Below are 26,874 nucleotides of genomic sequence, written 5' to 3' on the forward strand. Positions count from 1 at the left end.
GGACTTGGGCCGTGCTTTCTCTCCAACCAAACAAGCCGACAATTCAAAATCACAACTGAAACCAAAACCAAATAGCATAGAGACACAGAAAATGAAAGCCACATTGAAACGGAAAGTAAGATAATCACAATCAAACCACAAAGATCAAGCCACGAAGAAACATACTCGAAGTTCCTAACAAAAATCCCAAATAAAGAGAAAGAGTGGAGTTATAATGATCACAACTCAAACCCACAAACAAATAACAAAAAAATATATATATAAAAACCAATTTAAATCAAAGGAGGCGGGCGAGATAAATTCCCAGTTTTGATGGTTGATAACCCAAATTTGAAGATACAGGAGCAACGTAAGAATTGATGACGATGTGGATCCTAAATCTAAGATTCCCACGGCTAAAACGGTAGATAAGGTGCCCCATTCTTAAGGAAACTGTTGTCACTGTTTAGCCAAATACTTTCCAATGCTAATTTTCCCTGTAAGATTTCAACAATCTGCATCGAACAACAATGGCGCCAGAATTAGTGCTTAAACCTATAAATATTACTTTATTGGTATGGACAGGAATGATTATTAACTTACAAACAAATTAATGTGTTAATTTAGCAGAGCTCTTGGATTTGCAAACCTGGCTCATTTTTGGACGATACATTGCAGGTTTGTACACACAAGCCGCAGCACTATAAATCATTCTAATAATTTCATTTGTATCATAAGCTTGTAATTTGACATCAATAATATCTTTATAATTATGAGTGTCCAATGCTTGTTTGAGTTGAGGCACTACCTGAAATTTGAAAAATAGAAGTATTAGTGATAGCTATTTCCTTCTCCAAAATCTCCCATTTCCTTACTTCTGATTTAGAATGATTCTTATGATAGAATTTAACTGAATTTTATTAAAAGAATTTAATTCAAATGAGTTTGTAAGAAAATTTATGTGTTTGAAAAACTTTTGAAAATCATAAAATTCGTTTAAATTTTATTGTTTGAAATAATTGATATATATATATATATATATATATATCAATTATTTATAGAGAAATAAATATAACTTAAATAAGAATATTCTAGTATTTAATAATGAATTTCCTTAAATAATCAAATTTTTACATAATCATGTGACTTTTGGCATGAATCCTTTTTTTAGATGATTTATTTTTTAATTTAAAAAATTGAATTATAGTAATTATAAACTTTTTAAACATGAAAATTGATAAAAAAAAATTAATTACAATAATTTTTTTTTATTTCTTAAACTTTCTAAACACACATTTAATAATATTTGAATTGTTATGAAAGTAATTTACCGAGAAGAATCAATATGTTGAGGAGGCATTAGTAATTAAATTAGACTCCCTTACTATAAGTATCGAAAATAAATTATTTATATAAAATAATATTCTAAAATAAAATTTCTGTGAGGAGATCTATGCTACCATATTTTATAAAACTAGCTTTTTAAAAGCGCATATATTACATAATTTAAATTTATAATATGTGATAATTTTATTTATATGTTTATATAAATATTGTTAAGATATTCACTGAATTACATATTTTATGTATATTTATACATTTAATTAGTATCAAAATATTTTCTCTGTACAAATTAATGTTCTAAAAGTAAATCATTTTTTACAATTATAAGTTCGAAAAGTTTTTTTTTAAATTAAGTCCTAATCTATATAATAATATAAAAATATGTGAAGGAGAACATTAATTTTATCTAAATTGCCCTTTATTATTGATAGTATTTACAATTATATTTTTTGTTATTTCATTTAATTTTAGAGTTTATATAAATTTAAAATTTTTATAATTTAAAATTTAATTATTTATATAATTTTATAGTTTATATAAATTTAAAATTTTTAATCCTACTTGTATTTAAATTCAACTTAATTAGATTTTTATTATAATATAATTTAAAATAAAATTTTACAAAAATACTTTCATGATTTATATTATTTATAAAAATAGAAAGTATTTTATTTATATGAAAAACTTTTTAAATGAATCTTAATGAATTGTTATCTCTATCTTAATTATACGTATTCATGGAACATTATTTTAATACAATAATAATTAAATTTAAATAAAAGAACAAGAAAAAAACTAATCTTTTTAGCCAAACATATGAATTTTTTTATTAATTTTTAAAATTTTCTTTTAATTTAATTTCTTATAAGCATATAAAATAAATTTATATTTTTAATTATAAATATATTTCTAAAATTCTTAATATTTGCATTAATATATAAGTTAATACATTTATTGACAATATATATATATATATATATATATATATATATATATATATATATATATATATATATATATATATATATATATATATATGTAACAATGAAAAAATATTATAAAAAAATTAATATTTGTTGATTTATAAAAAAAATTATTTAATTATAATATGTAATAACTTTTTAATACTATAATCGTGTCTTAACTTGGCAAATACAGAATATGTATAGAAGAATTAAAAATTATATTTTGAATATAGAATTATTATTTTAATTTAATAAATTTATATTTAAATATAAATATAAATTAATATTTGGTATCAAAAAAGTCTAATATGAATATAAGCATTACATTATTTAATATAATTTTTATTTTTTTAATTTAACAACTTCCTTTATTAAAATTTGAAGTTTATTTTTAGAAAAATAATTATAAAAATTTAATTTAAAAATACATTATAAATTAGTTTGATAAAATATTTTACTATAAACCGAATAATTGTTTACATATTTTTTCACTATAATCATTCAAATTAATAATAATAATGTACTAATATTAGTATTTTTTATTCTATTGAAATAGATTTTTATTTTTTATTTAAAAAGAAATTTTTAGTTATTAATTTATTTCTATTAATAATTTGTCAACTTATTTTAAAGTTTTTCTCTATGTTATAAGAAAGTACGAAATTATGTAAAATATTATATATCAAATAAAAATTAATAATATTAATATTTATTGATATGAGTGTTCAAAATTAATTTTAGTAAATAAAATTAAAAATCAAATTGAAAATAACCAAAAATAAAAAATTTTAACATTATATGAAACTATGCCAAATTAAATTTATTTTACTATTATACCTATAAATTATTAAATAGGATTGAAAAAGGTTTAAATGTTTTACATTAATTATATATGTTTTGTAAAAATTATAAAATTTTAAAAGCTAATTATTTTTTATAAATTCAATACTTCATTATTGAAGAAATTTAATAAGAAAATATATAAATTAATAACATAATAAATAATTAAATTTATATATTTATAAAAAACTAATTATATATTATAATATTAAATTTTGCATAATAAATATACTTCTATAATTTTTTTTTATTTTTATTAATATACTTTCATTTTTATTAACGTAATCTAAAAATTATAAATGTACAAACAACATACATGTTGTGAAAAATGAAAATTTATTATATTATAATAATAATAATAATAATAATAATAATAATAATAATAATAATAATAATATTGTTATATTATATAAAAAATTAATAAAAAGTTTTATATAAAAATATTAAAATTACGAATATATACAATAAATACCGAAAACATGCAATACACATTTTGAGAAAAAGCTAGTACATTTAAAATTGTGAGCCATTAATAGGTTAATGATATATTCTATTAGTGAAAGCCATATTTCATTAGTCAATACATTAAAGTTTTTCTTTTTTTCCTAATTTTGTTTAAAAAATAGTAAATTTTCTTAATTTCCACAAAAAGATCACCAATTCACCAAAATCATTTTAAAACATAAGGAATTCAAATAAAAAATAATAATATTTTGATAATTATTTTTACTATATTCGAATATATGATTTTTTTAAATCGTTATTTTTTAGTTTAAAAAATTATTTAAAATACATTTTATAATTTGACGTGGTTATTCAATTGATTCTTTTAATAAACGTTGACTTTTAGCTTTTAAATTTAACAAATATCATAATTATTAAGTCAATTAATTTTCCCTACATACAATAAGTACAAAAATCTAATAGTAAAATTTAATGAAGAAAATAATTAATTTTGGTCGGTTAAAATTTTTTTCTTGCTCTTTCCCTCCCTTTATATATATATATATATATATATATATATATATATATATATATATATATATATATATATATATATATATATATATTAAAAAAATTACTTATGCTAATGCACGAGACTATTAATAATTTTAATTTATATATATATTTAATATATAAATATATATAATATCTTAAATTTTTATTAATTATTATGTATTTTATTTTTATTATCTTTTATCTTTCAAACTTTAAATAAAGATTTCACAATAAAAATAAATAATTTATATATATATAAAATGACTACTTATTATAGTATTAAAAGGGTAACTATTAAATAATTTATAAGTTACATATACAATTAGTGAATTAATAATTTAATAATAATTTAAAGTAATTAAATAAATAATTAATTAAAAATAGAGAAAATTTAATAGAGAAAGCCACGTAATAATATAATAGACCATGCCACATGATAATATAAGAGACGATGTCACATGACAATACTATGAAATGAAATGTCACGTAGCAATACCATAAGAATACCTTTCTATTATATATATATATATATATATATATATATATATATTAAATACATTGCTTATTCACTCACATAAATGTGAGATTTACTCACATATGTGCTAGGTTTGGTAAAAGGTGAGCGAGTAAATTAGATATAAAATTAATATAATTTTTGAGAAAAAAATGTGAGTAAAATACTAAGATAAAAATTCGTCACAATTACGTTTCTAATAAGCATTTATTTTTAGGAAAATTACTTTATATATATATATATATATATATAGAAAAGTTTCATAAAAAACTGGGTCAAGTTTAATGAGTTCAATATTTAATTTTAATTTATTTAAAAAGATATAATAATTAAATTTATTAAAAGTTGATTTAAATAAATATATAAATATTAAATTTTCAATAAAAAAGGAGTTAATTAATTTTTTATTACAAAAATATGTTTTCTATCAAAAAATGGTTTAACGCTTAAATTTAAGAGTAAAAAAAAAAAAAAAGTCAATTGGCTCTCATTTTTAATAATACATCCGCATATATATTTAGCTCAATATCTTATCTCTAACTAATGTGAGATAATATATATATATAACTATATATGCACATACCTGCATACTCGATAGAATATTAATGCCGACTTCCTTTACCACAGGTGGTTTCCCGGTGATCAACCCCAGAAGTACCACTCCAAAGGAAAACACATCGGATTTGTCAGTGAATTTCCCAGTGAATTTCCCATCACCGACATACTCTGGAGCAAAGTAGCTGCACATGGAGAAAGAATGCATGAGAAGAACCTATTCGATAAATTTTCCTAAATAATGGAAATCTATGGAGATGTAATCATGCTTCGCTAACAAAAACAAAACATTTATATGTCTTACGCCGCGGATCCCAGTGTATCGAAGGAAATACGGGTGGAAAAATAGGGCAATTCTTTGACAAGTCCAAAATCTGATATCTGAAAGGAAAGGAAGGATAATAGTACAATTACTGTCAAATAGCATAACAATCAAAAGACAACCAAGCTCAATTTAATTAATTTTATATTTCAAATTGAAATTAATGAGTTTAAACTTAATAAAAACATTTTAAAAAACTCAACATAATTAATTTAATTAATATCTTTTCAAAAAAAAAAAAAAACTCCTCTATCTTAACAATAAGGATTGGATTCTGTTGAAAAATACTCCAAAATGATTTATCTTGAATGCATAAAATTGGTGAATGCATTCAAGCAGGACTTAATTTTTTTGACGTGTGTAAGACTTAATTTTAATGCATGCAACTTTCAAAAGGATAATTTTATTTAACTTAAATTATGGTTTCACTAGTTGACTAAGTCAGTCAATAGGTTGGCCTGAATGCAAGTTAAAACTAAGGTAAGTTACATAAATCATACCTTTGGTTCAAAATCATAATCAAGAAGGATATTGTCCATATTGATATTCCTGTGTAAGATCTTAGGAGTACCTAAAATACATATATCATAAAGGTAAAGCAAAATTCAGTGACTATGCCAATACCTTAAACATGAAAAGAGAATTTTGCTTATTACTTACAAGCTTCGTGCAAATATGCTAATCCTTTTGCAACACCTATGGCAATTTTCATTCTGATTGACCAATCCATTGTCTTTTTGTTTCTCCCTACAATCAATGAAATTTTGTACATGATTTTCCTTTTCTATTTGGATACGTAAAAAGGGGAGAGGGTGTTAAGGCTTGAACAATTCTAATTAATCTGCTCCATAATATCTATCAATTCATATGTCATGCAATTTCTTTGCAGGCTAGACATAGGTCAGTACTCACCATGTAAATGAGATCTCAAGGATTTGTTGTGAACAAACTCAGAAACAAGCAGCATATTGGCTTCTTCAAAGCAATATCCGATCAGCTTGACTAGATTTCTGTGACTGGTGCGGTGAATGATCTGGATCTCTGCCTCAAAGTCACTTTTCCACTCTCTAAGCTTCTTGATTGCAACGACTTCACCATTTGAAAGCTTTCCCTTATAAACTAGACCCAAACCACCGTCGCCAAGGAGGTTGTGGTTGGAGAAATAATTGGTTGCATCTGCTAGTTCTCTATAAGTAAAGATTATCGGCGCAGTAGTTCGTGTCCTCTCAATGCTAATTACAGATTCTAGACTAGTAGTAGCCCGTCCTGTATGTGATGAAGAAGTAAATATAAAATATATACATGCATAAAGATGGAGTTCTAGTTGATTTACAGGCCAATTAAATCATGGGTTGATTACTAATCATCGATTTATTTTGATTTGATTAAATTAAAAAACACTAACATTCTAAATCGAACTAATATCACTATAATAAATAAAAATTTTATAATTGAAAATTCATAATCAATTAAGATTAAGTGAAAAATAATTCAGTAACCACACATAATTTATCTCCAAGGAAAATAAATAAGAAAAAGGTATGTCATAAGAAAATTTTATATATAGTACCTTGCAGAGTAAAGATGTCTTTCTCATCCATTATCTTCTGGGGAGACATACGTCTTTGAAGAACTTTAATTATCTGCATGACTTAATAATCTTAAAAGATTATATATATATACACACACGCACCCCATTTTCAGCGGCCATCATGAATAATAATATTTTAATTATTTATATATTTTTAAATAACGAATTAATTATCAATGATCGTAAATCATTTTTCTTTTTTTTTTTTTTTTACATATCCCTAACTTTCTTAATTCTATACGTTGGCCAGGGACGGATACAAGATTAAGCGTAGAGGGGAGCCAAAATTTAAATAATTATATAATTATTATAATTGATAAAATTTATAAGTTGTATTTTTGTAAAAAATAATTGTTTTCGATTTTTTTTATAGATAATATATTTTATTAATATATGGTAACAAATTCACTCCATACACTCAATCTAGCACAAAATTTTTAAGTAAAATAATAAATCAATGTAAAGATATCAGAATACAAAAATGAGACATGAAGCTTAAAGGCTTTATTTTTTTTTTTCTCGTCATATTCCATTGTCTTTTTTTTATATCTTTATTTTTAACATTTTTTTATTTATAGAGTATTTTAAATAAATATTCACATTTTATAATATTTAGTTTTTATTATTTTGATCACTTCTATAGTATTTTTTTTAGCATAATAATATCTAAATTTCATAAATTTATTGTCATTGTTATTATTTTTATTATTAATAATATTATTTTTAAATTTAATTTAAAAAAATGGGGAGGATAATTTATATGTCCCTAATTCTAAAATAATGTTAACTATAATATATTTAATTAAGAAAAATTTTGGGGGTGGCCACAAATTATTAATCAAGTTACTGTTGGAAATCTAAGTTATACATCGAGAGTAAATAGGAATAAAATGATAGATATAAGTAATTGAATTATAATATTAAATTGACTAATCATTTTGATATGCAAAGTTATTCAATTATTTATATAAATTTATATTAAAATGAATTAAATATAATTTAATTAGTAGTCTCTCCAAGGTTAATATGATATTAAAGTCTGGTTTGAGTTATGGATTTCAGTCGACTGTATAACTAGATCCATATTGAGTTAAATATAATTGTCAAGTGATAACCATGTGGTGATGCATACATTTTGCATAGTCATTTAGGTTTAATTTCATAGCCATTTTATTTGATTATTAGTCACTTTTAGCTAATTTCATTAGTTATTTAGTTAGTTTTTCATAATTGCCAATTTTGGATTAATTTGTAATTTTTACTTTGTTTTGTAGGAAAAATGGTGTTTTTGAAGGACTAAAAAGAAATTTTGCCATTGAGGAGTGATTTCTATAGCCAAAGATGTCAAAAACAAGTTTCAAAGTTGAAATATGCATTGGCCAAATTGTGCATAACTTGCCGCATAAGTTATGCAGTTCTGCATAAGGAGAAGAAACTGTCCCCACTACCTGCCGAAATCTGCATAAGGAGAGTGCATAGCTTATGCAGATTCGTGCCTCCCTTATGCAACCTCACGGAATTGTGCATAACTTATGCGCTTGGTCATGCAGTTTCGCATAAGAGAGCCAGAAACCAGCCGAAAACTGCATAAGGGACTGCATAACTTATGCAGTCCACTTATGCAGTCCCACAAAGACTTCATTGATGAGCTGGCAGAAGATTCCCTCAGAAAATCACACCTCAAACACACCATTTTAGAGCTCCTTGTCAGAAAAAGTTATAAATAGCCCCTTATCCCATTTTAGAAAGGAGGAAAGAAAAGGAAGAAAAGAAAAAGGAGAGGGCAGCAGCTGAAGGGTCAAAAATCGTCTCCCACACCATTTCCAACCAGATTTGGAGATTTCTTTCTTTTCTTGCATTTTTCCTACCTTTCTAGTATTGGGTTTCTTGTTTCTTAGCTTAGATTAAAGCTTTATTTCCATATTAACTCAGAATATCTTGTAAATATGTAAATATTATGGATAGTGAGTAGTTTTTCTTTGATTCTGGAGTAAGGGATGTAATATTTGAGATATTTTGTAGATTTTGATTGGGTAATCCATATTTTGTGGTCTTAATGAGTTTTATTCATTTCTTGTGTGCTTAATGACATGCTTAGTGTAGGATCCCATTCAGTGATGATCTTAATCCATGGTTGAGGCACCGAAAAGAGAAAGCCTTGTGATAGATAATCAAGAAATTGGACTTAATTAACTTAGATCTAGAAATAGACTAAGGATTAAGAGGATTTACAGATTAATTAAAGAACTTAATGGGTCTTAATTAACTCTAACTCCACGAAAGTAGGATTAGATTGATTAAGGCACTCTTTGTCCCACTCGAAAGGGTATTCAAAGGATTTAAGAATTAATCTCCTTAAAACTCGTAAGTTCCACAAGATTGGATAACCAATTTAAAAATCCCAAAATAGCTTGAATATGAACCCCCGAACTCCGGAATCGCCTTTTTATCATTGTTAATTTCTAATTGAATTTAATTACTTGCCATTTTAAATTTTGCCATATTTCAACTTGCTTATTTTAATTTGATGCAATTTTAGTTTAATTAATACATCGTTGAATAGACTATTAATCTCACGCACATAGAATTCACAATTCAATAGCTATCAATTTATTACTTTAACTTTAAAAATAGTCCAAATTAGTTAGAATTTTTATATCAAAAATTCAATCATTAACTCAACTCCTCGTGGGAACGATAACTTTTCTATATTACTTGTACGACCCGTGCACTTGCGGTTGGGCCACATCAAGTTTTTGGCGCCGTTGCCGGGGAGTTGTTTGTTTAAGATTGAATTCTTGATTATTTTAGTTGTTTATAGTTTTATCTTTGTTATCTTTTCATTTTGTGCTTGTTTGTTCTTTTTCAAGTACTTTTAATCTTTTATGAGAAGAGCTAGAAGCACAAGTTACACATCCTTATTGTTTGATCCTGAAATTGAGAAATTTTGTAAAGCTAACAAGAAAGAAACCAGAAGAAGAAAAGAAGCACTGAGAGCAGCTGAAATTGAAGGAGACATGGCTGATGAAAGAATTAGAATTGGTGGTGGTAATGTTGGAAATGATCGAAACAATGAAAATGTAGCCCAAGGTGAAAAAGTTGTAAATGCTAATGTGCCTAGGGGAAGTATGATGGATCATGCTTTTCCTTGTTTTGATGATTTGAGAGAGAGCATAGCAAGACCAAGAATTGATGCAAATAGCTACAAGATGGATTTTGGAGTTCTTCAAATGATTCAAAATTCTCAATTTGGGGGACATCCTTCTGAAATCCACACACACATCTAAAGAAGTTTGCTATGATTTGTGATATGCAAAAACAACCTGGAGTGTCTGATGATGCAGCAAGATTGAAGCTATTCCCATTCTCTTTGAATGATAGAGCATTGAATTGGCTTGATTCTTTACCTCACAACTCCATTACAAATTGGGAGCAACTCACTGATGCATTTCTTGGACAATATTTTCCACCTGGAAAAACTCAAGAATTGAGGAATCAAATGACAGCTTTTAGACCAAGAGAAGATGAAACTCTTTATGAATCATGGATGAGATGGAAGGAATTAGAGAGACAATGCCCACATCATGCCATTCCAAAATGGATGATAAACCAAAATTTTTACACAAATGTCACTCCTGCAATTAGAGGGATTATTGATGCTCAAACAGGAGGAGAATTTATTATGAAGCATGAAGATGAAGCTTATGAGCTATTGGAGAAAATTGCAAATAATACTCATCTTTGGAGTAGTCCAAGAGGACCAGCTCTAACTCAAAAGAGGCAAGCTGCTGGAATGTATGACCTTGATCCATTCAACATGATTAATGCAAAGTTTGATGCATTTACAAATGTTTTGGCTAAGAAGATGGAAGATTTAAGTATGTTGGTTAGTTCATCATCATCATCTGGAAGTTCACAATAAGTTGCTTATGCAGAAGGAATTACCAGCTGTGGAATAGACTATGGAGAGCAAGCTGCATATGTTGGTAATTATGGAAACAAACAAATGGGGAATCCTTACTCTCAAACTTATAATCCAACTTGGAGGAATCATCCCAACTTTTCATGGGGAAATCAGCAAAATCAAGTTCCAAATCAGAATTTTCAATCACAACAGCAACAAGAAATTCCATATCAGCAAAATAGGCAACCATTGCCTAATTTTCAGCAGAGAAACATGAATCCTGCACCTCCACCAAAACAGCAAGAACAAAGTTCCACCACAGAAGCTTTATTACAACAGATTCTTGCTAACCAAACTAAGCATGATGAGGAGATGAGAGAGATGAAAGCAAGGCTAGAACAGATGCAAACACATAACAGAATGTTGGAAAATCAGATTGCACAACAAGCATCTTCCTCAGGTACCAAGTCTTTTGGAAAACTTCCAAGTCAACCAGAAAACCCAAGAGAGCAATGTCATGCCATTACACTGAGAAGTGGTAAAATAGTGCATAATGAGAAGAGTGAAAAAAGTGAGAAGAGAGAAAATGAGGAAGATGTTGATGAAAATGAAAAACAAGAGAGTGAAAAGAAAGAGAGTGCAAGAAAAGAGAAAGAAGAGAAATACATACCTCCAGAGCCTTACAAGCCACAGCTTCCCTTTCCACAGAGATTTCAAAAAGCCAAGCTTGATAAGCAATTTGGGAAGTTCTTAGAGGTTTTGAAGAAGCTATATATAAATGTGCCTTTTATTGATGCTCTTTCCCAAATGCCTTCTTATGCTAAGTTTCTAAAAGAAATTCTCTCAAATAAGAGGAGACTTGAAGATTATGAGACTGTAGCCTTAACTGAGGAATGCAGTGCTATCCTCCAAAGGAAACTTCCTCCAAAGCTCAAGGATCCAGGGAGTTTTTCAATTCCATGCCACATTGGGGAATCATGTTCTATAAAAGCTTTATGTGATTTAGGGGCTAGTGTGAGCCTTATGCCCCTCTCCATCTATGAGAAGCTCAATATGGGAGATCTTAAGCCAACCCACATTTCTCTTCAGTTAGCTGATAGATCAATTAAGTATCCTAAAGGAATTTTAGAGAATGTGCCTCTGAAGGTTGGGAAGTTCTATATACCTGTTGACTTTGTCATCTTGGACATGGAAGAGGATTCTAATATCCCAATCATTTTGGGGAGGCCTTTCCTAGCTACAGCTGGTGCTTTGATTGATGTGAAAGGTGAAAAGCTTACTCTTAGAGTCGGAAAGGATCATTTAGTCTTCAACATTGGCAATGATAAGAAGAAGCAACATGAAGATGTAGACTCTTGTTTGAGAATTGATATAGTTGATGAGTTAGTAAAAGAGCACTTTAGAAAGAGCTATCTGAAGGCTTCTCTTGAAAGTTGTCTTATCCATGAAGGGAGTATCAATGATGAAAATCCAAAAGAGGCTGCATTTGCACAACATTTGAATAGTAATCCACCTTGTCCTATGGCACCAATCTTTCAAGTTGAGCAAGTGGAGAAAAGTGAAGTAAAGCAACCATCTCTCAAAGAAAAAGATGCACCAAAGGTTGTCAAGAAAGAAATGGTCGGATTTTTAGACAAAGCAACAAGGTTCTTCTCATGTGATGGAAAGAAAATGAAATATAGATTCATTGAAGAACCTATTGGAAACAGAGGCAATAAATTCCAATTTCAGCCACCATGAAACATGAAAAGAGTCTAGCTAAGGACTATAAATTAGCGCTCTTGGGAGGCACCCCAAGTTCTTTTATTTTGCTTTTGTTGATTTACTTTTATTTGCATTACTTTTGTTTTTATTTTAAATCTCCCCAAATTCAATTTTTGACATTGTTGAATCTTGTCCTTTGTAGATGTATTTCAATGGATGAAGGTTGTTGCACTGCTGGGGAGTGACTCTTAATATGAAATTTTGTCCTTCAACTCTCTCAAGATTGATTTATTCTTACTGCATAACCTGTGCAGATTTGCTTCTAAGTTTATGCAGAAAAATGCAATTTTCAGCAAAGAGGGGTCTGCAGCACATGGCATATGTTTCTTTGTTGAGGTTGGGTGTGTAACTTTTAAGTATTTGTGCTTATCATGTTAATATGATGGTAAGTGGGTCATTTTTGAAGTTTTGAGCTTATTTGGGTTGTGAGATTCAAGGTGGACATACTGCATTTCCTTGGCATAACTTGGAAAGTCCATTCTCATTTGTGAATAAATGCAACTTTATGCAGATTTTATTGAGTTTTAATGTGCTAAATGTTGATTTGCAGAGTTTGAGTTGAAATGGCATAATTCACAAATGCCTCTTATGCAGAACTCACTTCTACAAGCTTGTATGATGCAATTTTGATGGATTTTGTATATATTGATGTGTTTTTGGCGATAATTTCTCATGACTTATGCTTCATAGAATTATATTTCTTCATTCTAGGGCATTTTTCAAATTTGCAATTCATTTTCAATTGTAATCTCAATCTTGTTGAATTGTGCATAAGTAACTGCATAGCTTATGCAGCTTTTAGATCACAAATTTTGCCATTTTCTCATCTTGCTAAAAGCTGCATAAGGATGTGCATAGCTTATGCAATCCTGCATAAACACAATTCTTGCCATTTTTCATCTCTGTTGCAAACTGCATAAGGAAGTGCATAGCTTATGCAATTCTGCATAGCCACATTTTTGTCAAATTTCATATCTGCCGAAACTTGCATAAGAGTGTGCATGACTTATGCACTTTTGCATGACTTCAAATCCTGCATTTTCTCTTCCTGCCGAGACTTGCATAAGGGAGTGCATAAGTTATGCACTTCCGCATGACCAACTTTCCTGCATTTTCTCTTTCTGCCGAGACTTGCATAAGGGAGTGCATAAGTTATGCACTTCCGCATGACCAATTTTTCTGAATTCCAAAATTTGCCGAGACTTGCATAAGGAGAGTGCACGGCTTATGCACTTCTGCATGACCACATTTCCTACACTTCCATTATTAGCCGAAACTTGCATAAGTCAGCGCATAAGCTATGCACTTTTGCATAATCAATTTTTCACACTCTTTATCTTCCACCGAAACCTGCATAAGAGAGTGCATAACTTATGCACACCCATTCTCCCCTTATGCAGTTTTACACATGTCATGTTCAAATCAAAATTTTTTTTTTTTCGGCACCCACTTTCCCACCTCCACTTCCCGTCTTTTCTGTTCACGCCTTCCCCCCCACATCCATTTATCCCGGCATTACCCTTCCTCTTCCTCTCCACTACTCTTTTTGCCACGCTTTTGCCCTAACTTCCCTCTGCCTCTTTTACTTTCTCCATCATCTCCTCCATTCTCACCATCGATAACCCCATGGAATCGCCTCCTCATTCCCCTCAAACCTCCCCTCTCCAAGTCTCGCCCTTGGCACCAACCCCGATTTGCCTCCACAACAAACCCCTCCACCACCTCCCACAGCCACTTATAAGAGGAAAATCAGGTCGAAATCCACCCGACCCATGGCTTCTGCACCTCCTCTCACAAAACGCAAAGAACCACCTACCACTCCATTATCAGAGCCTCCACCCAAAAACCCCAAAACCTCAGCCTCCAAACGACATGGGGTTGGCGTTTCTACCTCTACCCCACAAGCCAAATCACCCTCTTCTAGCAAACAGCAAACTTCAGCAACAACACAGGTATCTAAACTACCTTGGCCCCTTCCTGATGCAACTCACAAAGCAACCTTTAAGAGACTTAAGGACAGAAAGGTGCAACCCACAAGGTACATTTCTGCAGAGGCCCTCCAATCAGTTGGTCTATTTGATAATGTTGTTGCCTACCTTGATGGTTTGGGTTGGATGGAATTTGTGCATAAGCAAGAAGTAATTTATCCAGCTCTAGTTTTAGAATTTATTTCCTCATTCTCTGCTACTCTGAAATTTCATGAGATAGACTACAAACCAACTATGAAGTTTAGGTGTTTGGGGCAAAATAGAGAGCTCTCATTAGACCAATTTCATAGCATTTTTGGGTTTGCAATTGATGGACTATTTAGGGTACCATATACAGGGGTAGAGGTAGCAAATAAAGGTGTTTGGAATGCTGCTCAGTTTTGGAGGATTATCACAAACCAACCTCAGAGTTTTTCTGTTGGTAGATCCAAGACCTCTCAAATACTAGACCCTGCACTTAGATTTATCCATAGGCTTATTGTTAGCACTATCTTGGGCAGAGGAACTAGTTCTGGTGCTGTTGGAAAATCTGAATTGTTCATGTTATGGTGTGCTTTTCACAAAGTCAAAGTTTCGCCTGGTTACTTCTTTTGTGAGCATGTGTTACATATTGCCACCAAATCCATAGGTGACATAGTCATGGGTGGGCTCATAACTGTTATAGCCAAGCATTTTGGTTTTAATCCGGAAGAGCATCCACTACCAGCACTTTCAGACACTCTATATTTTGATGCTACACACCTATCCAAAACTGGATTCAGTTTGCCACCTTCTAACACTGCACAACCAGCAGCAGACACAAGACCCACTGCACAACCAGAGGTACAATCTGTCCCACCAATCCAACAGCATTCTGCTGAACCTACACCACCCACTCAGTCTGCACAGGACATCCCAGCAGATTCTGCACAGCCTACACCTTCTGCAGCTGGACCCTCTTCATCCACAGCACCTCCTCCCTTCAACACTAAAGCCTTATTCACCTATTTTGAAAGGCTTAGTGATGATATATATTTTGTGGATAGGAAGCTCGAAACTGGTCTTGATACCCTCAAGGATCGTCACGATCAACTCTTTGATTTTGTCATGGAAACTAGAGATAAGCAGAAAGAATTAAAAGAGATGATGAAGCAGCTCATGGTTTTTCTAGGCATGCCACCTCCACCTCCATCACCTCCTCCAGAACCATCACTTCGACAGCAGCCAGCTCCAACCAGTCCTTTAGCAGCATCTTTGGACAAGGGCAAGACAATAGAATTATATTAGTTTTTATTTTGCTTTTGTTCAAACTTCTAGGAGTTTTTCTTTGTGGATATGTTGAAACAATTTTAGTTTACCTTGAATTCTGTTTTTCTTGAAGTTCTATTGGATGGCTATTCCATTAGTTTTTCATTGACTTTCATTGCCTTTACTGCCCTTTTGTGCATACTTGTCCATACACTGTATATATTTGCATGCTTCTACTGGTGTTTGCATATTTTTCCTTGCTATATCATCATGCAGCAGCTTTTGAATATACTGCACAGGCAGTGAATCCCCTTATGCAAATGTTCTGCATAGCCTATGCAGTCCCCTATGCAAGTCATGCAGAACTGCACAGCTTATGCACCCTCCTTATGCACCTGTTCTGTACAGCATTTTATTCTGCATAACCTGTGCAGCTTCTTATGCATCACCATTATCTCTTGAATTCTCATCTGCTCTATACCAGGTAACTCTTTCTTTTTGCTTTTAAATTTCACAATTCCTGGTAATTACTCTTTGCTTTGAGTTTTGATAATACCAGCTTGTACTTGAAAAGAGAGATGATTAGGCATTCTTTGATTTAAACCTTCTCATTTTAAACCTTTGGCCCTTTTCCTAATTAAAATTGACCCTTGCAAACCCCTTTGAGCCTTTTTTATTCCTAATTTTTCTTGAAACCCTTATTGCTACCTAGCCAATGAACCAAACACTCCAACCCTTTTCATGAGAATAATTATTTATAATATTAGGTACATAAAAAAAAAGAAAAGAATAAAAATACAATAAAAGGGAGAAGAAATGCTTGTCATCTTGTAAAAGTGCTAGTATATGTGATTTTCATTATTGTCATTCAAATTGAAAGAAATCCACCCAAAGTATTAAAAGGAATGAGTTTGGGGGTGGCATTTTTAGGGACAATCATCAAAAGAAAATGCAAGATACAAGTTTAAAGTATCAAAATGTCCCTCCATTTTTATGTGTTTTGTAAATTATGCTAGCACTTGACAATTCTCATTGCGTATTTCTCTCCTCCAAATATATATAAAAAAAAAGGAGAAAAAGAGAAAAAAATTAAATAAAATAAGAAGTGTACCTTATGTTGTCAAGATTAAAAATATTCTCATGCTTTGAATCCTTTTTACCCATTTTTCTTCTTAGCCTCATTTTGAACCCCATGGCCCCATTACATCCCTAAAAAGACCTTTGACTCTTGATAGTACTTGCTACATTAGTGGAGATAGGAGTAGGGAATTTGCCTATGGGATTGGAAAATTATCCATTCATTCATTTAATTCCATCATTCTATATAGAGACACTTTGACTATTGATTGTCCTAGAATTCCTTTTGAGCATGACTCTCTCTTTTGATTGGTTGGTTTGGGAATTTTTAATGATAATTGACTTGATGGCTAAGCGGTGAAAGCTTGGATAAGCATTAAATTCTTTGCATTTTGAAGGATGGGTATATGGATTGTTGGTATGGCTAAAGGTGTGTTAAGTTACTCTAATAGGTGATTTTCATAGCTCTTTGGATAAGGCACCCCTAAAAATTGCATTACATTTTAAAGTTTGCTTGAGAACAAGCAAAAGCTTGAGTTTGGGGGTATTTGATGCATACATTTTGCATAGTCATTTAGGTTTAATTTCATAGCCATTTTATTTGATTATTAGTCACTTTTAGCTAATTTCATTAGTTATTTAGTTAGTTTTTCATAATTGTTAATTTTGGATTAATTTGTAATTTTTACTTTGTTTTGTAAAAAAAATGGTGTTTTTGAAGGACTAAAAAGAAATTTTGCCATTGAGGAGTGATTTCTACAGCCAAAGATGTCAAAAACAAGTTTCAAAGTTGAAATATGCATTGGCCAAATTGTGCATAACTTGCCGCATAAGTTATGCAGTTCTGCATAAGGAGAAGAAACTGTCCCCACTACCTGCCGAAATCTGCATAAGGAGAGTGCATAGCTTATGCAGATTCGTGCCTCCCTTATGCAACCTCACGGAATTGTGCATAACTTATGCGCTTGGTCATGCAGTTTCGCATAAGAGAGCCAGAATCAGAAAGCGCATAAGGTCTTGCATAACTTATGCGATCCACTTATCTGATCCCACAAAGACTTCATTGATGAGCTGGCAGAAGATTCCCTCAGAAAATCACACCTCAAACACACCATTTTAGGGCTCCTTGTCAGAAAAAGTTATAAATAGCCCCTTATCCCATTTTAGAAAGGAGGAAAGAAAAGGAAGAAAAGAAAAAGGAGAGGGCAGCAGCTGAAGGGTCAAAAATCGTCTCCCACACCATTTCCAACCAGATTTGGAGATTTCTTTCTTTTCTTGCATTTTTCCTACCTTTCTAGTATTGGGTTTCTTGTTTCTTAGCTTAGATTAAAGCTTTATTTCCATATTAACTCAGAATATCTTGTAAATATTATGGATAGTGAGTAATTTTTCTTTGATTCTGGAGTAAGGGATGTAATATTTGAGATATTTTGTGGATTTTGATTGGGTAATCCATATTTTATGGTCTTAATGAGTTTTATTCATTTCTTATGTGCTTAATGACATGCTTAGTGTAGGATCCCATTAAGTGATGTTCTTAATCCATGGTTGAGGCACCGAAAGGAGAAAGCCTTGTGATAGATAATCAAGAAATTGAACTTAATTAACTTAGATCTAGAAATAGACTAAGGATTAAGAGGATTTACAGATTAATTAAAGAACTTAATGGGTCTTAATTAACTCTAACTCCACGAAAGTAGGATTAGATTGATCAAGGCACTCTTTGTCCCACTCGAAAGGGTATTCAAAGGATTTAAGAATTAATATCCTTAAAACCCGTAAGTTCCACAAGATTGGATAACCAATTTAAAAATCCCAAAATAGCTTGAATATGAACCTCCGAACTCCGGAATCGCCTTTTTATCATTATTAATTTCTAATTGAATTTAATTACTTGCCATTTTAAATTTTGCCATATTTCAACTTGCTTATTTTAATTTGATGCAATTTTAGTTTAATTAATACATCGTTGAATAGACTATTAATCTCACACACATAGAATTCACACTTCAATAGCTATCAATTTATTACTTTAACTTCAAAAATAGTTCAAATTAGTTAGAATTTTTATATAAAAAATTCAATCATTAACTCAACTCCTCGTGGGAACGATAACTTTTCTACATTACTTGTACGGCCCGTGCACTTGCGGTTGGGCCACATCATGTGGTTACACTTGAGGGAGATTGTTGCTTATAATATTAACTTAGCTAGTCATTTTGATGTGTAAAATAATTTGATCACTTATATAAATTCAAATTAAATGAATTAATATTGGTCAGTACTCTTCCCAAATTGCACAAATGCTCCTGTTGATTCTCATCTTATTTGTTGAGCCCACTAATAAGGCAATGTATTTCTTAATCTCTCTCTTATCCATCAAATTAAAATTTGTTTTTAACTTTTTTTTTTGAAGAAGAATAAAATTGTCTAATTAGTTTACCAACTTCTTTAACTTAAGACTCCGTTTGTTTTACGAAAAATAATTTGAATATGAAAAATGTTTTTGATGGAATATTTTTCATGAAAATATTTTCTATTATTTAGTTATAATATTAAATTAATGGTATGTGTTTATGCCATATATATATAAGTATTTTTACATTTTAATAAGATTATAAAAATATAAAAAATGAAAAATAACTTTCTCTTTTGAAAATATGAAGTCATTTTCCTTAAGAAAAATTTTGTTTTTCCTTTAATCAGGAAAATATTTTCCATTGATTCATTTTCTTAAGTGCCCCAAATATTATAAAATGCAGAAAATATTTAAAATATTTTTCATGAAACAAATGAAATCTTAAACTTCCAATTTAGAATCTAAAATTTTACAAGAATTTTGTAACAACTTGAATTTTTTTTCTTAAAAATAAAAATATAATTTTTAATATTATACTAATATTGTTTTATTAATACCGTTATTAAGTGAGAATTTAAATTAATATTATCAATTTATCCCATGAATGTTTTAAAGAAATATTAAGTAGAATTTTATAATATATTTTACAAAGCAGTTAAATTTTTTATGTGCTTTCATTTTATTTATAATTTAAATCATCTCTTATGCGATGAAATTAAATGTTTGCTTTAAATAATTGAATTATTATGAGATCATTTGCCTATATAAATTTCTTAAATATTATTTTAAGTTGTAAAGAGGATTTTATTTACATTGTAGGTTTTATTAATAATCAACTAAATATTTACTAGTACTGCTACTACTATTATTATTATTATTATTATTATTATTATTATTATTATTATTATTATTATTATTATTATTATTATTATTATTATTATTATTATTATTATTATTATTATTATTATTATTATTATTATTATTATTAAGTGTAATGTAGTGTTTTGGAATAAAGTGAAAGAGTATTAGGGGCCTAATTGAAAGAGTATTAGTGTTGTGCAATTATTTATTATTTTATTTTAGTAACATAATTTAATATTTTTTTATATTTTATTGTTCTAAAATTATATTATTTTATTAAATATAATAATTGCAATTTAAATTTTATTAATTAAAATTTTAAATAATTACATATTTATCTAAATCAAATTAAATTTTCAAATCTTAAATGATTAAATATTTTTCTCTGTGATTAAAATATAAGAATATAATATATTTACCGTATAAATGATTAAAAAATATATAATTATTAATTAAACGAAAAAATAACAATGAAACCGAAACCGTTTTAATATGAATAGCAAAAATTGGTATGTGTTGGTGTTGGCCCTTTATCTACAAAATTTAAATTATCAACGACCACTCCTCTCAAAGATTTTTGTCATCTATGACTTTGTGTTAATGTTTTTACTGGTTCATCGTGTAAAAGGTTTTTTCAGGTGGAGAAAATAAGATAAATAGAGAATAAACAAAAGAAAATAGTTAAGAATGAAGACTAACAAATAGCTACAGCATAGAATTGGGTGCTGAACTTGATGCTCATGAATAATAATGGAGGTATCTTCGAGCCAAAATATTGAGCAAAAATCATTTTTTCACTGTACATCCACTAGGGCAAATCATTTTTGTTTAGGATGTCATGGAGATTCATGAAAGTATAGGCATATTTGTAGAAGTACACCAAGGAGACATCTTTTAATTACACAAATCATAAGAAACTGGTTATAGAGAATTTTGTAGGCGTGTATGATTCGATTGTATTTCTCTATTATGTAACTAAGATGACATGATAAGATTTATTAGCCTTATGGTTACATATAGTTATACTTAGATTACCTTATTATTTAGATTAACTAATTATTTTAAATAAAATTCTTATTTTTAATTATGCCATTATGTCATCTAATATATATATATATATATATATAAACTAGCAATTTTGTAAAATAAAATGATATAATAAATTATTTAAAATTAATCAATTTAATTAATTTTTTTTAATTTTAATTAATCAATTTTTAAAATTTTTAATCATATATATACAAACTGAAATTATATTTATATTAAATATATTCTCTTTCATTTTATCTTATATTTCAAATTTAAATAATTATATATTTTAAGATAAAATCATTAAATTAAGAATTATTTAATACTAATAATTTCATTTATAATTTAAAAAAAGATAATTTGAAATAAAATTTAAAATAAAATAATTATTTTTAAAAAAATACCACATGTCAATTAATGATGAAGGCAAATTATAAGAAGCTGGTTGTAGTGAATTTTGTATGAGCATATGATTGGTTGTATTTCTCTATTATGTATCTGATATAAATACAGATGACATGAAAAGATTTGTTAGCAATATCTGAGTTAATTTGATTTATAAATGACAAAATCTTATGATTACAGATAATTATATTTACAGATTATCTCGATTAACTAATTATTTTAAATAGAATACCTATTTTTTTTTTAATTATGCCATTATGCCATCTAATAGATTAATATATATATCGATTTTAATTAACTGTCAATTTTATAAAAAAAAATTGATATAATAAATTATTTAAAACTAATCAATTTAATTAATTTTTTAATTTTAATTTTAATTAATCCATTTTCTACTTTTTAATCATATATATATATATAAACTGAAATTATATTTATATTAAATATATTCTCTTTCATTTTATTTTATATTTCAAGTTTAAATAATTTTATATTTTAAGATAAATTTATTAAATTAAGAATTATCTTATACCAATAATTATGTTTATAATTTCAAAAAAAAATGAAATTTTCAATAAAATTATTTTTTTTAAATACCACATGTCAATTAATGATTAAGAAAAATGTCAATTTTTTTGTTAATCATTTTATAGTCCTTAGCTTTCATATGTGTGTGTGAGTGATAGGAAATTATTAAATTTGCTTGAATATAATTTTTCAAATAATAACTATCAATCAAATTTTAATTTATAAATTTAAAAGTTTGAATAATTAATTTTTAATTGAAATTTTGTATTTATTTAATGATAATCAAGTAATTTTAATGTTTTAATTTAAATCAGAATATATAAATTATAAATTATTAAGAGTCAATAATGAAAAATAAAATTTTACTATACTTATTTAATATTTCTATAAATATTTAAAGAGACAAATAAAAAATCAAAATTTATTATACTCATTAAAAATTTTTGAAAATATTTAGGAAGCCAAAGAATTAAAATAAATTAAATCCTATATTACATATAAATGTGGAAAGAGGGACATTAACTTTGCAAAAAATGCTATTCATTCTTCGAATTAATTACAATAATATTTTTATTATTTAAATTAATTTTAATGTTTATATAAATTTAAAATTTTTAATTTTAGAGCTTATATGAATTTAAAATTTTTAGTCCTATTATATTTAACTTCAATTAAATATAAAATTTTATAAAAAGTAATTATCTAAAATAAGAAATTAATAAATAAAAAATGCAATTTATTAAATAAAAAAATTTCTTAAAAAAAAGCTTCCATAACAATTTTATGGATCATACATGCATATTTTAATTTCAAGTTACAGAAAAAAAAAGGTTTTTTTTTTAACTAATTAGACTTTTTATGGTTTCTTTAAAAAAAAATTATTGAAAAAATCATGTCCATAAAAACTAATATTTAGTTAAAAACTAATATCTCCTTATTTAGTTAATAATAAAAACTAATATTTTTTTCCAATATATTTAAAAACATATCTTCACTAAAGGAAAGATTTATTAATTTGCTTATTAGAGTCTATCCTATTATCATCATCAATAATTTAATTATTAGTGATAATAAATTTTTTAATGCTTGAAATTATAAACTTAAAAATTTCCAAATTTTTAAAAGATATTGTAAAAAAGAAATTTATATAATTTTTTTTAGCAGTTGAAATTTGAAAAAGTCTAAAAAATTGATATTTAATATAGTAAGCTAATTTTTTATATAAAAAAATAAAAATAATAAAAAGACTGTGCCACGTGGTAATTTTTAAAGCAATTTTAGTAGTTTATGTGGTATACTCTTGTAAATTAATTTTGAAGCTTCACCTTATATATATATATATATATATGTGATTTAAATACTTTTAATTTGAAAAGGGTAAAATTTGAATCCACACTTTTCTCACTATTTAATTTTAAGACAAAATTTCATTATCTCCTCATATATACACACACTAGTTTGATAAAATTAAATAATGAAGAAAAAATAATAAAGCCAATACATATATAAATTTTTCAGGTGATTCGATTAAGGTATTATTTTTAAATTAGGTAAGCAAGAACAATTAAATTAAAAGGTGTGTTTGCAATTGTTTAGAAAATGATTAATAATATAATTAAAAGTTTAAGATTATAGAAATCCTATAATAAAATTAGAAATTTAATAAGACTAACTAAAATATAGTGCAATTTTAATGTTATAATTATAAATAATTGAAATTAAATTAAATATGTTGAAAAATAAATTAATTTGACATATGCACATATAAAAGTGTATAATAATTAATTTCTTTTGATAATTTTGATTGTCTTTCTTCAAGTGTGTATATATGAATTATTATTGTTATTATTATTAAATATTCATTGAAATTTAAAATTGTAAATTTGCGATTTTAAATACAATTGAATAAAAATTTCTTTATTATTATAAACAAAATAAAAACTAAATATAAAATGAAATTTTATCAAATTCATAAGCATATAATTATTTTACCTGTTTGATTATTGGTCGAGAGCGGGAAGGTTTATATATTGAAGCTGCAGCGCAACAAATCATTCTTCCCATCTCCTCCTTGTTGTACGCTCCTTGCAATCTGGAATCCACGAGATCGGAATACTTATGATTGTCCAATACTTGTCCAATTCGCTCCTTAGCCTGAATGTTGATAAGTGAAGAGTATTTATTAATTTTTTTTATCAAAACAAAACTTTACTCTTTTATTATCATTACAATTATTTTTTTTTTCCTGCAAATGATAGTTTAATGTAAAAGCAATATATGATTTCCTTAATATAATAAAAAAAATTATATATTAAAATTGCATATTATATGAGTTAGTGTCATCTTTATCTCACAAATGTATTTGTTTATATACGAATTAGCGTCTATTTCACACATACACATATGAATTAGTGTCATACCCAATTAATAATGGTATTGCCTTGTTTATCAGAAGGTTTTTTTCCCGTAATTAATTCTAAAAGTACGACGCCAAAAGAATAAACATCTGACTTTTCCGATACTCTTTGAATATCACCGAACTCTGGATCTACATAACTGCAATTAAAAGCTAAATTAAAATTTTTTTTCCTAAAAGTTGAAAATCTTCACTAGATATAAGCCCTCAAAATAGTTTGTTTTTTCCTCTTTATTTTCTATATTTAACTATTTAAAAGTAGATTCTAACAGTCATGTAATTATGCTCAACAACTTAATTAATAATATTAAAAAAAACTTACACATTAGTTCCTCTCAATGTACTGGTAATGTGGCTAACATTACCAGTATTTGGCAAAAAATTGGATAGAGAAAAATCGGCAACCTGAAAGAATAATTCATGTAAATTAGTGGATTTTTCTTCCATATAATTTAATACAAAAATAACCTAATATAATAAATTTTTTTCGAGTTTGTGCAACCTAATATAACAAATTTATTTAATATAAAAACAACCTAAAATAATAAAATTAACTTACATCCAAATATCAAATTAATGAAATCACACAATTTTTTCAATATCTTACAAGAAAATTTTGGTATTTAACTTAGTGTTTAAATGCTAAAATTGTATTACCTTTGGTTCAAAATTATTATCAAGAAGAATATTATCTGCTTTGATGTCCCGATGTATAATTTTACCTGAACAATATATACGTAGAAAGTAAAAACTCTAACAGTAAATAAATTTTAAAAAAAGAAAAATACATTAAGCCTCATTATACATATATACAAGCAGGAAAGATTATTAATTAGAAAAACTAGGAAAACCTGGAAAAGGGAAATACAGAGCTGAGAAAACAACCTGTACAAAGATAAAAACAACACCTAAGCTAGAAAAGGAACACAAGAACCTTAAGAGCCAAAGCCCCTTGGAAATTAGAGTCTCAATAGCTAATTATAGTCTAGAAAGCAATGGAATGACTTACAGCGTTCATGTAGATATTGCAACCCTTTTGCAGAGTGTATGGCAATTTTCATTCTCGTTGACCACCCCAAAATATTGTTTTCTTCTATTAAAAATATAAACCGAACTCAATTAAGATTAAAAATTTATATTATAAATTTCTTGGTTCTGGATTTTTGTGTGCCTATATGTGTAAGGATAGGGACATGTTGTGTGTGAGTTGTATAAGACTAACGAGTCATGTATACGTATATATGTATATTTACAAAGAAACCTAATTTGTAAGATCTATATGTATATTTAAAGCTGCCTAGATATGAATATCTGAAAAAGCACTCACCATGTAAATGATGTGTCAAGGTATTATTGGGAACAAACTCTAAAATAAGCAATTTATCAGCTCCATTACTGCAGTAACCAATCATCTTAACAATATTTGGGTGACTCACACAGCTTAGGTACTCACTCTCCTCCAATTTATCTTCCAGCTTTATTTTTTTAAGTTTCTTGATAGCAACCACTTCACCATCTATGGTTGCCTGAAAGACTTGACCAAAACCACCCTCGCCAAGGAGGCAGTTATTGGAGAAAAAGTCAGTTGCCTCTGCTAGTTGTCTAAAACCATATTGCTTCATCTCATATCTTTGAGCATTCTCAGAGGCTGATGCATGACTTTGATTCTCCTCCTCATCCGAAGATGAGCTAGATTCAATTGGATCTATAACCGGTGACTGGTGAGATAGCTGTGCAGGTGCATGAATTTGATTCTCCTTATCAGAAGATGAGCTAGATTTAATCGGATTTATACCCGTTGACTGGTGAGGTAGCACCGGTGCAGGCAACTCAGATCTATCATCTGACCAAATTATAACGCGGCACAATTAGAAAGAGGAGAAAAAAAATTGAGAAAGAGTACAGTGCTGATTTGTTCCTATCCAACAAACATCAAAACACCTTCTAACAAAAAATGAAATGATTCCTTCATGAAACCCAGATACCCCCAAAAAAATAAAAAACCTGTAGTGTTAGTGCGGCGATCTGCCTCGGTAATGGGCTTGCTGAAGCAGGAACCCATCAAAAGTTGCAGAGTCGCTACAGTTTTGCTACCATGTCCACTACAACAAAGGTCGGTAACAGTGTGGTGGCTAGAGAGGTTTCTTCACGTATTTTAATCAAGAAGGAGAGAGGGAGTGGGGGGAGAGAGAGTCCTCTCATTTATA

At 28.2% G+C, this 26,874-nt stretch overlaps 1 protein-coding gene and 1 non-coding gene across 2 annotated transcripts; both read right to left on the reverse strand.

The window, feature by feature from the left end:
* Nucleotides 1-56: 56 nt before the first annotated feature.
* On the reverse strand, nt 57-26,829 carry LOC110651557 (proline-rich receptor-like protein kinase PERK2). Its single transcript, XM_058149568.1, has 15 exons — nt 26,672-26,829; nt 25,995-26,510; nt 25,677-25,760; nt 25,325-25,389; nt 24,990-25,072; nt 24,672-24,807; nt 24,244-24,405; nt 7,089-7,161; nt 6,431-6,784; nt 6,179-6,265; nt 6,019-6,089; nt 5,501-5,577; nt 5,225-5,381; nt 629-787; nt 57-494 (listed from the first exon to the last, which is right to left on the reverse strand). The coding sequence occupies exons 1-15, from the start codon at nt 26,727-26,729 to the stop codon at nt 396-398; spliced, it is 2,181 nt and encodes a 726-aa protein (XP_058005551.1). The 5' UTR covers nt 26,730-26,829; the 3' UTR covers nt 57-395.
* On the reverse strand, nt 10,594-10,700 carry LOC131169550 (small nucleolar RNA R71). Its single transcript, XR_009140483.1, has one exon. It is a non-coding gene; the product is annotated as a small nucleolar RNA R71 (small nucleolar RNA).
* Nucleotides 26,830-26,874: the final 45 nt, after the last annotated feature.

Source organism: Hevea brasiliensis, chromosome 1, assembly GCF_030052815.1.
Source record: "Hevea brasiliensis isolate MT/VB/25A 57/8 chromosome 1, ASM3005281v1, whole genome shotgun sequence".
NCBI lineage: Eukaryota > Viridiplantae > Streptophyta > Magnoliopsida > Malpighiales > Euphorbiaceae > Hevea > Hevea brasiliensis.